Source organism: Gracilinanus agilis, chromosome 1 (genome assembly GCF_016433145.1).
Source record: "Gracilinanus agilis isolate LMUSP501 chromosome 1, AgileGrace, whole genome shotgun sequence".
In the NCBI taxonomy this organism is placed as follows: Eukaryota; Metazoa; Chordata; class Mammalia; order Didelphimorphia; family Didelphidae; genus Gracilinanus; species Gracilinanus agilis.
In genome coordinates this window covers 7,821,318-7,834,880 of record NC_058130.1, presented here as the reverse complement: position 1 = coordinate 7,834,880, position 13,563 = coordinate 7,821,318, and the positions used below count along the sequence as shown (strand labels likewise).

Here is a 13,563-nt window from a genome sequence, read left to right as displayed (position 1 = left end):
ATCCTCCACAATCACTAATAAAATAACTGTCAGGTATGTTACAAAATATGGCAGGTAGGAAAAAAGTCTTCTCAGCTATGTCCTCACAGCTTTCATTGTGATTAACAAGGATTCAGTCAGTACTTGAAGAGCTCAAATGATTTTTTTCTCTAAATCTCTCTGTGTGTGTGTCTCTTCTCTCTCTTTAAACCTTTCAATATGTAGCTACACCAACCCTCCCAGACACCAGTGGGTCAAGCTGCCTCCCAGGCCAGCCTTCTGCATCTGGCTCACAGCCAAGCATCCATGTCTCAAAGTCCTGTCCGACAGGCTTCTTCTTCCTCCTCCTCATCCTCCTCCTCTTCAGCTTTGAGTGTTGGCCAGTTAGTCAGCAGTAAGTATCCTGCCTGTCTATGTGTACGGTATCTTGTCTTTTGCCTTTTTAGTGCTGTGCCTCTCTCTCTCTCTCTCTCTCTCTCTCTCTCTCTCTCTCTCTCTCTCTCTCTTCTGTGTGTGCATGTGTGTGTGTTTGAACGTCTTTCTCTTACTCTGTCTCTCCTCCTTCTCTTTCTCTCTTTCAATGAGGAAGCATTCCCCCAATTCATTTATGAACATGTCCTGGACATGCTACCTGAAACAGCAGATCTAGAGAAGATGGAGGTGCCTTCCCAGGGCTACACTGTAACAGAAATCCCCACTATGAAGTCCAGCCTGGCTCCATCATCTGCCCTTGGAAAGTCACGTTCTAGCTTTGAATGAATGAAAGGACATTTATTAAATACTTACTATGTGCCAAGCCCTGTGGACACAAATACAAACAAGCAAGGCAGTCCCTACCATGGAAAAACTTGCATTCCAGTAGAAGTAGAAAACATATGTGGGAAGTGATGGCCAAGAAAGATTGTTTTGGGAATTACAGAGATGGGAAATGGAGCCACAGGAAAGTTGATTGATATGTCCTTTCCCAAAATGGCAGTGCCAATTTGATGTACAAGGCAGGTAGAGGGGAAGGGGAGAGGATGCCATTGAGCCAACAATCCTGCCATCTGATTGTTGTGTGGGGCTGCATGCTCAGCATCTCAGGCCTGGAAATCAGCAAACAAGAGGCATCCACTTGGGGGGCCAAGTCTCTACTCTGTGTGTCTGAAGTCCCCTGCTGTTCTGTTTGTAGGTGTCTGAGGAAATAAAAGAGAGTCCATTTGTGTGCTAGTGGGTATTTGTACTTAAAGGACCATCTTCTAGAGCACGGAGTCACTCACATGTATGTTAGAAACCTAATGAATTGAAATGAAACAGAAAATCTATGTACAGCCATGCAAAGATTCTGGGCTACAACTCAGTGCTTTAGTCACCAGGAAGACAGCCCCTACAATTTGTAGAAACAGGACTTAGCCTGACACAAAGGCCACAAAATTAAGTCAGCAAAAATGGTAGGGTCAATGTAATGTCCCTTTTTAATGCCAATTACTTACTTTCATTGAATCTTTAATGTGCAAGTGTTCACAAAGAGAACATTGGCCAAGGAAAACATTTTAAGAATAAGCATTCTCATTTTATGGGTATATTTATTCTGAACTTCATCGTTTTTCTTTTAAATAACAAGTCGGCTCCCCCATTCTGGTCTCTCTCCTCTGGAAGTTCTCCAGATGGAGCTAGATAAGAACCTAGCTGGACTGAACGAAGTCCAGGGGAGGATCACTATGATGGTAAAAGGCTTGGAAGTCCTACTATATGAGGACCCATTGAATAAAATGGGCATGGATGACCTGGAAAATAGATTTCCCAGTGGGCAACATGATAGCTGCTGTCTTGACCCTAGAGAACAAAATGAGAAAAAGTGAACCAAAGGCACAGAGAGGTAAAATTCAAATCAGCACAAGGAGAAATCTTACCAATGAACGCTATTCAGATTTTTAAGTAGACTCTTTTGAGAATCAGTTGTCTGTCATTAGAGATCTTTAAGAGGAAACTTGATAGCTACTTGTCTGGGGTTTGTTCTGATATAGGTCAAACTAAGGACTTCCACAGCCCTGAAATTCACTGGTTTTGTCAAGAATAAATAATACTAACTCACATCTAGGTTTCATGTTAAGATTTAGGAGATATTTTCCTCTAAATCGCCTTGTGAAGGGGTCATTTGGATGGCTCAGTGGATTGAGAACCAGGCCTAGAGATGGGAGGTCCTAGGTTCATAGCTGCGTGGCCCTGGGTGAGTCACTTAACCTCCATTGCCTAGCCCTTTCCACTTTTCTCTCTTGGAACCAATACAGAATATTGATTCTAAGATGGGAAGCAAGGGCAATTAATTAATTAGTTAAGTAATTGCCTTATGAGGTCAGTAGTCCCTGTATAATGATCCAACTTCATAGGATCAGAAAGGTAATTTGCCTCATTCCAGACCAGAGTCTGGAAAAAATCAGCAACACCACAAAAGATGCTGAAAGACCAGCAAAAGCAAATGACCAGTCCCTCAAAATGGAAGAAAATGAATTTTTCTAACTGTAATGGAATGAGTCTGACTTCAGTTCCTAATACAATTCAGGAATATGTCATTAAAAGAATGATCTCCCAACACTGGGAAAGGTAAGCATTGATCAATCAGAGCCAGCATGGGTTCATCAAAAATCAGCCATGCAAAACTAATTGCATTTCCTTTTTTGACAGGCTTGTTAGTCTACTAACCAGAGGAATGATTACAAACACAGCATACTAGAATTTCAGCTAGGCACTTGAAAAAGTCTCCTATAGTATCCTAGTAGACAATGAAGAAGATTTGGAACTGAATCTGGGTGGAAAATGGAGTCCCCCAAGGATCTGCCCACAGTTTAAGAAGGACATTGATAAACCAGACAATGTCCATGGGACATCCTCAGATGGGATGAGGAAAGGTTTTGAATTCATGTTTCATGATCTTTTGTTAAAAGAACTGGAGATGTCTAAGCTGGAGAAGAGAAGACATGGATAATATGTATCTGAAGATCTGTGATGGGAGAGAGGAAATGGCCTTGTTACGTGTGACCTCAGAGAACAAAACTAAAGACAACAAAAGGTGCTAAAAACCAAACTGTCCAAAAATAGAATGGGCTGCTTGGAGAGGTCCTGGTCTTGGAGGACTTCAAATAGAGACCAGACAACCATTTTTCAGATGTTATAGTGTGAATTCCTTCCAAGTATGGGTTAGTCCAGATGTTCCTGCAGTCCTTTCCAACTCAGAAATTCTAAGAATCTGTGTTCTTGGTTCTGGGCTAGTTCTCATTTATGTCAATGATTTGGACAAATATGTAAAGATAGCTCTAGTGGCTTACTAAGATAATAAATTTCAAAGAGATGATATCTTTAAAAATTGACAGTCCCTCACTGCAAATTATCTCCACTGATGAAATCCTACATCCAGTGATCACCCAAAAGAATTTAGTCTTAACTATTCACTCATTGAACTAGAAAAATGGGACACATATAAAAAGATGAAATTCACTTGTTTTTTCCCAATATGAATAGTTAGAGCCATTGAAATATGAAGTGACTTTCTTTGAGTGTCCTTGACTTCAAATCAGGTCTTCCTGAATCTAAGATCAGTCCTCTGCTTCTCTATAAATGAGAATAGTTCTCATCCTAGAGACTCACAAATGTTCCAAATATTGATGCAATCAGCACAAAGTTATCCACAAATGGGAAAATCTGGAAGACCTCACTATTTCCAGGGAATTCCTTTTTAACTTGAACTCTGTTGGATCTCCTCCTTTACAGTAGTAAATCTGGGGTCTTCCTACCCAAAAAAGGGCATCTAAGAAAATTTTGCTAACATTCTCACCTATATAAAATGTCCTATGAAAATGAAAGCATTCTTGATGAAGGCATTAGAAGGGAACAGGCAAGCTTTTGAAAGTCATCCACAATCTAGTCTCAGACACTTTCTAGCTGTATGACCGTGGGCAAGTCACTTAATCCCCATTGCCTACCTCTTACTGTTCTTCTGCCTTGAAACCAAAACACAGTATCAATTCTAAGACAAAAGGTATGGGGGAAGGAAGGAACGAAGGAAGGAAGGAAGGAAGGAAGGTCATCTACAGTACACTCATACTCATCATCACACAATTGACTGTAAAATACAAAGAATACACAATCCCTCCATGTTTGTTTTTTTGCTGACTATAAAAAAATTTGATTAATTAGAGCAAAGTACCACCAATAAGATGTCACCCATTGGCAGGTCAAATTTATTCACTATTTCTTGAGATATGAAGTAACAAAGACAACTTTGTTTGGAGACTCTCAGATCATATCAAGGGAGGCACCAAATAGGAAGACTGATGGTATGTCTGTCATAAAATCAAGAAAGTAAGAATTTATGCACTGAATTCCTTAATTTTTAGTTATGAAGTTAACATTGTTTAGTGATCAAGACAGGATTGTAACCAATTTCAGTTGGCTTTGATTTCTCAAAATCATGGAGCTGGAAAGTAACTCATGAATTATCCTATATTAGAAATACCTAGATAAAAAAGTCATCCAGCCTTGGAGACATCCAATGAGTGGAGAAATCACTTTCTCCCAAGGCAAACTATTCTACTTTTGGACAGCTCTAATTGTTATCAATTAATCAATTAGCAATTGTTAAGCACCTACTATGTATCAGACATTGTGCTAGGCTTCAAAGATGCAAGTACAAAAAAAGTGAAATGATTTCTTCTCTCAATGAGTTTCTAATGGGAGAGAAAACAAGTCCATATTCAAGTATACAAAGCATAAATAGAATGTGAATAAATACAAATATATTTGTATGAATTAGTTAACTACATAGTAATTTGGGAAGAAGGGCACTACAAGTTGAAAGAATCAGGAAAGTCTTTTTGAAGAAGATGGTACCTAGGCTATGTCAACAGATGAGAGGAACTCTAGGAGGCAGGGGCAAAAATGGAGTGCCTTCTAAGCATTTATGATAGTCATTGCAAATACACAGAGATAAAAGGTAGGATGACATGTGCAAGAGACTTTGGCTGGATTGTGAGAAGAAGCAGAGGAGGCAATGGTGGGGTTAATTGATATGGTTCAGCAAGAGATGGACAGCAATTGAACAAAGGGTCAAGGGATTCTTAAACAGATGATGGTATGGTCTTGGCATGATGACAGGCTGGGTACAAATTGGAGAGGTAGGGAAATAAAGTCAAGTGAAGGATGGCAGCCTATATGAAAGGTCTGAGGCAGAAGAGAGGGATGCCTGAGGTCACAATGAGAATCAGGAAAATTCTTAATTCTTGTCCCACATAAACTATCCACTCTGTTCAAATTGGAGGGGACTTGGGGGCAGTTGGGTGGCTCAGTTGAGAACCAGGCCTAGAGACGGGAGGTCCTAGGTTCAAATCTAGTCTCAGACACTTCTGCTGTGTGACCTTGGGCAAAGCGACTTGACCCCCATTGCCTAGCCCTTACCACTCTTCTGCCTTGGGACCAATACAGAGTATTGATTCCAAGATGGAAGGTAAGGGTTTAAAAAAATTGGAGGGGATTTAAGGGGTATGGGGAGTGTGATAGGATGGTTAGAGTCAAGTGCTAATTCCTAACTATGACAGTGACTTCAGGAAATGACAATTTGGGGTATGTGACCATTTCCATCTTTTCCCTTTTTTGTATTGCCAGCACATGACACAGTGCCTGGCATATAGTAGGTGCTTAATAAATGTTTATTGATTGGTTGATCACCTACTATGTTCATTGCTTATCTCCTTGATTTATATCTAAGTGGATTTATCCAATTAAACTTCAACTGGATCCTACCAATGAGAAAACTTGCCCACCTCATTTAAATGGATTGTAATTATGTGAACATGACATAATGTAAGCTATAACACACACACACAGTTTAACTATATACTTCCTTTACTAATATTCACAGAAGCAAAAAGAATAACAAAATGTTAAAAGATCTTTTACGTGGGTTATGAATCTCACTTCTCCAGGGCCAAGTTTGTCTATAGACACAGCCTGAACTCAAAAGTTGCCAGAACAAATCCTTGGGCTCAAACCTCTCTGTTAGCTGCCAACTCTGGGAACTGAAAGCATCCCCCAACTGTTTTTCAACTCATGTCCACCCGCAGGATCAATGCTCACTCAGTGAGAACTCAGGGCCTCAGTCCACCTCCAGCCACTTTTTCTCACTCATCACTCTGCTGCTGACTGGTCTCTCCAATACTGAATCCAGTTGTTTTAGCCAAGTCAACAGTATAAAGGACTCTGATCAATCCCTGGACGCCTGTTCATTTCTAATGAAACGGTGGATTGGTGGTATGAAGTTAGAAGCAGGTACAGGCATGGGGAGAGGCTCCTTCTACTTCAGCCATCCTTCTCTTTCCTTGAATCCTCACCTCAGCCAGATGTATCAGTTCTTCCCTAATCTTAACATCTTTTTTTCAGAATCAGTTTAGTTGGAATGATCATCTTTAGAAGCTTTATGGGAGAGATGAACCAAGGCTTGAGGTCAAGGCCTCAATCTGGAAGAGAGATATGACTTATGTTTATACTGTTCTTATTCAGGATAGCTAGGTGGCTCAATGGATAGAGAACCACCTAGAGACAAGAGGTCCTGGATTCAAATCTAGCTTCAGATTGTGTGGTCCTGGACAAGTCAATTAACCTCAATTACCTAGCCCCTACTACTTTTCTGCCTTGGAAATGATACTTGGCAATGATTCTAGATTGGAAGGTAAGGGCTTTTTTAATACTATTCTTAAGTACATACATGTTGTGTCACCCCCAGTAGGACATAAGCTCTTTAAAGGCAGTAGACATTTGATGTTTGTTCATTGGTTTTGAATTGAAGCTCACTGCCACGAATAATCCCACAGTCTCCTGTAGTATTCAAAACACACTGGAGTTGGCTTGTCCTCATTCTTTTAACTCTTACTTCCTATCTTAGAATTAATACTAAGAACCTAGATTGAATTGCTTGTCAGCTCCAGGAGTGGGGAAAGAAAAAGAAAGGGAGACAATTTGGATCATATAACTTCAGAAAACTGATGTGGAAATTTGTTATTAAAATTTTTTAATTACAAAATTAAATTAAATTTTAAAAAAGAATTGATACTAAGTAACAGTCCCAAGGCAGAAGAGAGGTAAGAGCCAGACAATTGGGGTTAACTATTTGCCCAAGGTCACATAGCTAGGAAGGGTCTAAATCCAGATTTGAACCCAGGACCTCTATCCCCTGAGCCACCTAGTTGCCTTCTTGCCCTCATTTTTTCAAACACTTCAAGACTTCCCAAACCTTCCTTTCTTTCTCCTATGCCAAAAGCTAGGATCCTCTATCCATCTGGTATTTAGCTTTCTGAACCAAAATTCCTTCCTTCTTTCCCCACAAAAATCTTAAAATGAAAGTCAAAGAGGACCCAAAGACCATCATGAGAACATTTATGACTTTCCAAGACCCATAAGGAGACTGTGAAGCTGCTCTAGAGTTTGGAGGTCAGGAGCTGAAGAGGGAGCACCTCTCTGACCAGGATCTCATCACATGAGGGATTGATTGTGTGAGTTCGGGAAGATGAAAGGGATGCGATGGTAACCCAGACCCATGAATCCTCCTTCCTTGATGAATGCAAGATTCAGATTGCCAGGCTGCCGTCCCAGGATTTTTCCCCTCTAGGAAAGGTATTGCATGAACAGACTGAAGCCAAACTAAGTTTCAGATCCTCCAGCAGCAGTAAGAAACAGTCACCAGGAAGAGAGATCAGCACCAAATCCAGTCAGCCTGGGAAGCCCCCACCACCTCAAAAGAAAGAGCAAGAGAAGTGCTCTGCCGTGCGGAGCCAGCCCCAGGGACCCACCGTGGCCTTCAGGGATGCTTTGTCCAAAGTAGGTGAACAGCCATGGGAGTGACTGGGAGGAGGAACTCAGCTCCTGGGATGTGGCTTGGTCTGCTAAAAGAAGAAGGCCCCGAGCTTGCCCCAAGGAAGATCAGTCCCATGGGCTAGGGGTTAGGGACATTTTTATTCCTGCCAAAGTCATGGGGAAAGAGCTGGGGATAGCCAGGCCTTTCTCAAAGACCTCAAGGGAAATGGAGCAGGGACAGTAAAAGAGAGGGTTGGATTTCGATCTACACCAAGCCTAGATTATGAGAAATGATGACCCCACACACACACACACACACACACACACAGTGCAGAGACAAAGAGGCAAGTCAGAGCAGTTGCCATGGACCCTGACTTGGTGAGACTAGGGAAGCAGCAAACCCAGTAACAATTCTCAAGGACCTTTCATTGATAGGTAATTATGATAGAAATCCAATCACTTGTGATGTTGGGTGGTGGGCATGACAGCAGAGGTGACTGTTTGACTGACCTGCTGAGTGGATCCAACATTGTTCTTCGCAGTGTCCTAAGAGCTCAAAGTAGTATTTAACCCTAGAAAAGGTCATCTAGCTCAATCTCTTCACTTCATAAATTAGGAAAGTGAGATCCATAAACTCTCTAAAGATACTAAGTTGCAAAGTCAGAATTCAAATTGAGGTCCAATTCCAAATCCAATATTAGTTTTATATACTCCACAATTATACCTGTAAGACCCTGGGTAAATGGACTCATGCTTCTATTCACTGGCTATGTGACTCTGGGCAAATTATTTAACTTCCTATTGCCTTCAAGCAACTCTCTAAGGCTATAATTTGCAGAGAAGATGCAGACCTGCATTGACAGAGGAAATTCCTTACCAGAAGCTCCCCACACTAAGCATTTGGGAACCTCAGTTTCCTCATCTATAAAACAAAAGGCTGGAACTATGCAGTCCCTGTCCTTTTCATCCCTGAATTTTATGGCCCTACTTACTTTTCAGTCCTACCATAACCTTCCCCAAGTCATTCAGATGGATGTTCTTAGCTTTGGAACTGTGGGTGGCATTTCCTCTCCCTAAGCCTCAGTTTCCTTATCTGCAAAATGAGAGAGTTTGACTAAGTGGTGCAATGACATCAGGACTTAGAGTCAGACATTTACTAGCTGTATGACCCTGGGCAAGTCACTTGACCTCTCTTAGCCTGTTTACCTCACTACCTGATAGTGTTATGAGGATCAAATGAACTTTGCAAACTTCAAAGTGCTATAGAAATGCCAGCTGTTATTATGAGGTGCTTTCTAAAGTCCTTTCCATCTCTGAAATCTATGGTCACTTCTCTGATTTCCCAGTGTTTATATGACCCAGACCATGGCACTGCAACTTTATTCATGTCAAATGTTGAATTTTTCTCATTTGATGAGCATTAATGCCATTTCTATCATAATTACCTATCAATGAAAGGTCCTTGAGAATTGTTACTGGGTTTGCTGCTTCCCTAGTCTCACCAAGTCAAGTCATTTCCTCTGTCTGGGCCTCAGTTTCCCCCTCATTCTTCAGTGTGTAGTTGTATTTTATTACAACGTTCATTTGAGAGGTTCTGTTTGGCAAATTCAAGTGACCAGACACTTCAACAATTCTATGCCTTCGACCCTGTATAGATACATATTTCTGTGAAAGGATTGGTGTCCTTGGGGACTAGAGTCTAGCAAAATAGCCCCAGTCCTTGGGGGGCACTTGAATTTGTGGAACTTGGTGGGTGATTGTGCTAAGAAATTTCTCCCCAAAGGAGTCTCCAGACCCGCTGAGTTAACATACAAGAGCCAAGGCTTTCTGAGAGCATGGCTTTCCTCCAGGAAATTTAGATTCTTTGGAAATCTTCACCATCCCCATCTTCTACTGCCTGCATATGAGTTCCTGCCTTCTTTATACAAGGATAAGGAGTTGAGGGGAAGAAGCTTCCCTCACCAGTAGCTTTGATATCTCCCTTGAGAAGAATGAGCTGTCCAAAGCTATCCAGCACCAGCCTTGCCTTCTTGGGCCAAGGGTTTTGGATTGTGTGTCATTTGAAGGACCAAGGCAACTTTTGTCAGTAAAGTGCTCTGATGGAAAGACATAAAAGGCTTCTTACAGGTTCGTAAGCATGATCTCTCTGGGTGAGTATCTCCTGGGAAAAAATCCAATTGGACATCATAATGAGACGACAGCCAAAGTGTAGTAAATCCCAGCTGCCTTGTTGGGCTAAGTGAATGAAAAGCCTCAAAGGAGATGGTCTGCAAAGGAACTACCTGTTAAATACTAAAGAATCTAATCAAAGAACTTCAAATGTTTATTTCCTTTTACATTTGAGTGTCTCCTCACTCCCTCCAAGAACAACAAAAGTCAACTCTTCTATGAGAAGAGTGTCCCGTGTGACCCTGGGCATTTCTCTTAACCACTCCAAGTATCTGTTTCCTTGCACATAAAGGTGAGACAAAGTACCCTTTCCAGTGTTCCTCATCCATCAACTCCTGCCTCCATTCTAATGCAATGGCCATCTATTATTGCTGGTAGGTACTCGATCCTTTCTTCATCCTCAGAATTCCTCCTTTCCTTCAAGGCGTCACCTAAGTACCTCCTCATGAATATATTTTCTGTGACTGCCAGAGCCTCATCCTCAGCTGACAATTCATTAACATGTTTCATTTTTTATCTTTATATGTCTAGCACTTAGCACAAGATCTGGCTCACAGGAGACACTTAAATGCTTGTTAATTAATTGAATGTTGTGAAAATCAAATATTACAATAATCTAGAATACTCCGGAAATCATAAACTATTCCAGAAATATTATCTATTAATGTAAGTAAGGCTGTAGCCTTCACTGGGAAAATATTGCAAAGGACTAACTCAGGACCTGTCAAAAGGTCAGAATGAGGGGGAGAAGCAGTGTAGTGAGATAGACCAAGCCCTGGGCTAGGAAATAGGGTTCCCAGCTTCTAGTTCCTACTCTAATCCTCAATGAATGACCTTGTGAAGCATTTCATCTCTCTAGGTCTGTTTCCCTCTCATTCCTCAGTGTGTAGGTCAAAGGCATCATGCTAAATCATCTCTCAGATCCCTTCCTTAGAGCAAAATCCAAGACCATTTCACCATACAAATTTCTCCAGTGAGACACAATATGGCATAACAAAGAGAACCTTTAGAGACAGGACAACCTGGATTCAAGTTCTGTCTTTGTGTGGCCCTAGGAAAATCTCTTATTCTCTTGGTACCTTGGGAAGAGAGCAGGGATCAACTCTCTAAAACTATGTTTTATTAAGATGAAATATAATAGAGATAAAATTCAAGCTTCAGCCCAAGTTTCAAAAAGCCTGTTTTATCAGATAGAAGATACATGTCTAAATAGCAATTTTTTAAAAAGAGGGGCAGCTAGCTGTCTCATTGTATAGAGAACCAGACCTAGAGATGAGATTCAAATCTGTCTCAGACACATTCTAGCTGTGTGACCCTGGGCAAGTCACTTAACCCCAATTGCCTAGCCTTTACCACTCTTCTACCTTGGAACTGATACTTGGCATGAATTCAAAGACAGAAGATAAGAATTTAAAAAAAAAAAAGATGTAGGGGCTTTAATAGATTGCAAGCTCAAAATAAGTAATAGTTGGATATGGCAACCAAAAAGACAAAGTAAAATTCAACTGCAAAAAGAGAATTTTATCAGCTAAGGAATAAAGCTATGAGAATCCCCCTCCCTGCCCTATATACCCTGACCACACCACACCTGAAGTATTGGATTTAGTTCTGAGCACCAGGGGGCATGAAAGACAATGACATATTAGAGAATGTCCCAAGGAAATAAACTGGATGGTGGGAAGGGATTTGGTTCAACACCATATAAAGCAGGGTTAAAGGACCTGGGGATGTTTATCCTGTGGAAAAGACTTCAGGGCACCATGATAGTTCTGTTCCAGTGTTTAAAGGGCTGTCATGTGGAAGAGACACTGGACTTATTCTTCAGGTCCCACAGGGCAGAACTAGAAATAATGGGTGGGGAAACTGCAAAGAGGCAGTTTGAGGCTTGATGAAATGGAAACTTTCTTAAGCATTAAACTCGTTCGGAATTCTCTTTTTTGACCAAAGTGACTGATTTGCTCTTGTCCACATATGACATCATGACATTCTCACATTCTCTCTCTCTCTTTCTCTCTTTCTCTCTCTCTCTGTCTCTGTCTCTCTCTCTCTGTCTATCTCTATCTCTCTATCTGTCTATCTATCTATCTATCTATCTGTCTGTCTCTCATCCTCATCTCTCTGTTTTTCCACATTTCTGGATGCTTCTCCACATCACCCCCTCTTGGACTCAAAGCTCCCTTTGAGGTTCAGTTCTAGGACCCTCTTTCTCCAGTTCAGCCTTTGCTATTGATAATCTCAGGTGTTAATACTGGTGACACTTTTCCTTTTGCAAAAGAATTGTAGAAAATTTGTAGAGATTTATTTTGTGGAAATTCTGTATTTACTTATCTGCGAAGTGTTTTCACCACAAAACCATAAACTCAAGGGCAGGGACTTTTCTGGTTTTGTCTTTATGCCCTTGATGCCTCACAGAGTGCCTGGCACATATTAGGCATTTAATAAAATTTAATGGCATTGTAGTGAGCTGAAGAGAACTGAGCTAAATTGGAAAATGGGGTGGTTTAGAAAGAGGGTGAGATATCCCAAGGAACCACAAGTTGGGGCCCCAAAAAAGAGAACCTCCTCATTCACTTATAAGCCCAGCTGAGCAGACATTGCCTCCGTGTGTTTTGCAGTATTGATGCCATTTTAAAAACCATCTCCACAGATCCACAGACAGCAGCTGGTGAGGTGGATGGGGTGAATCTGGAAGAAATCCGAGAATTTGCCAAAGCTTTTAAAATCCGGCGCCTGTCTCTTGGTCTGACGCAGACCCAAGTTGGCCAGGCTTTAAGTGCCACAGAAGGCCCAGCATACAGCCAGTCTGCCATCTGCAGGTAACACCTCTGCCACTCAGGCTCCAACCTCCTCGCTTCTGGGCCTGGCTCTGGTCTTTGCTTCCTTCTCATGCTGTGTTCCCTCCTCAGGTGTGCAAGGAGGGGGAAATGGGGGAGAAAGGGGAAGCAGGAGACAAGACAAAGCATGGATGCTGGATGGCTCTCATTGAAATGAATTGAAATTTATTATGTGTGCTATAAATTGAGGATCAGAAACTTTGGGGGAGGGAAGGAAGGAGGGGGACATGAGAGAGGATTCAGTCTGAATGTGTGTGAGTATGTGTTTGTGTGTGTTTCTCCCAGGAAGCTCAAGTCTTTGCTCTGAGGAACAAGAGAAAACCCCAGACAGTGGGCCTGCATTCCCTCCCTGCTGATGCTGCATATGCACTTGAGAGGCCTCTTCTCCCTAGGCCATTTTCTATAGTTAGGCTTATTGAACAAATGTTTTGAGGCTGCCTGTCCCTGTTTATATCAGAGCTTCCAACATTTCTGCTAAGAAATGACAATGGGGGCTCCCCAAGGAAAAACAGAAGAAAATTAACCATTACCATGTAGGGGGGTTGGGAGATTTTCCTTTCTCATAGTCTGAAAATACAGAGAGAGAAGGGAAGAGAAGAGATGGGAAGGCAAAGGAAGACAAGGGAAGGTAAAAATAAAGTTGAGAAAGAAAGGGGAAAAAGAGGAAGAAGAGAGAGATGAGGAAGGAAGGAAAGTAGGAAGGAAGGAGGGAAGGAAGGAGGAAAGGAGGAAAGGAAAGAAGAAGGAGAAGGAAGGAAGG

At 41.6% G+C, this 13,563-nt stretch overlaps 1 protein-coding gene across 1 annotated transcript in view; it reads left to right on the top strand.

Annotated features, from left to right (window-relative positions):
* Positions 1 to 12,789, top strand: part of POU6F2 (POU class 6 homeobox 2) — a 259,799-nt gene extending 247,010 nt beyond the window's left edge. Inside the window, exons 7-8 of the mRNA XM_044675391.1 lie at positions 205 to 373; positions 12,617 to 12,789. Of these exons, the coding sequence (XP_044531326.1) occupies positions 205 to 373; positions 12,617 to 12,789 (342 nt within the window). The remainder of the gene's footprint in view (positions 1 to 204; positions 374 to 12,616) is intronic.
* The last annotated feature ends 774 nt before the right edge of the window (positions 12,790 to 13,563 follow it).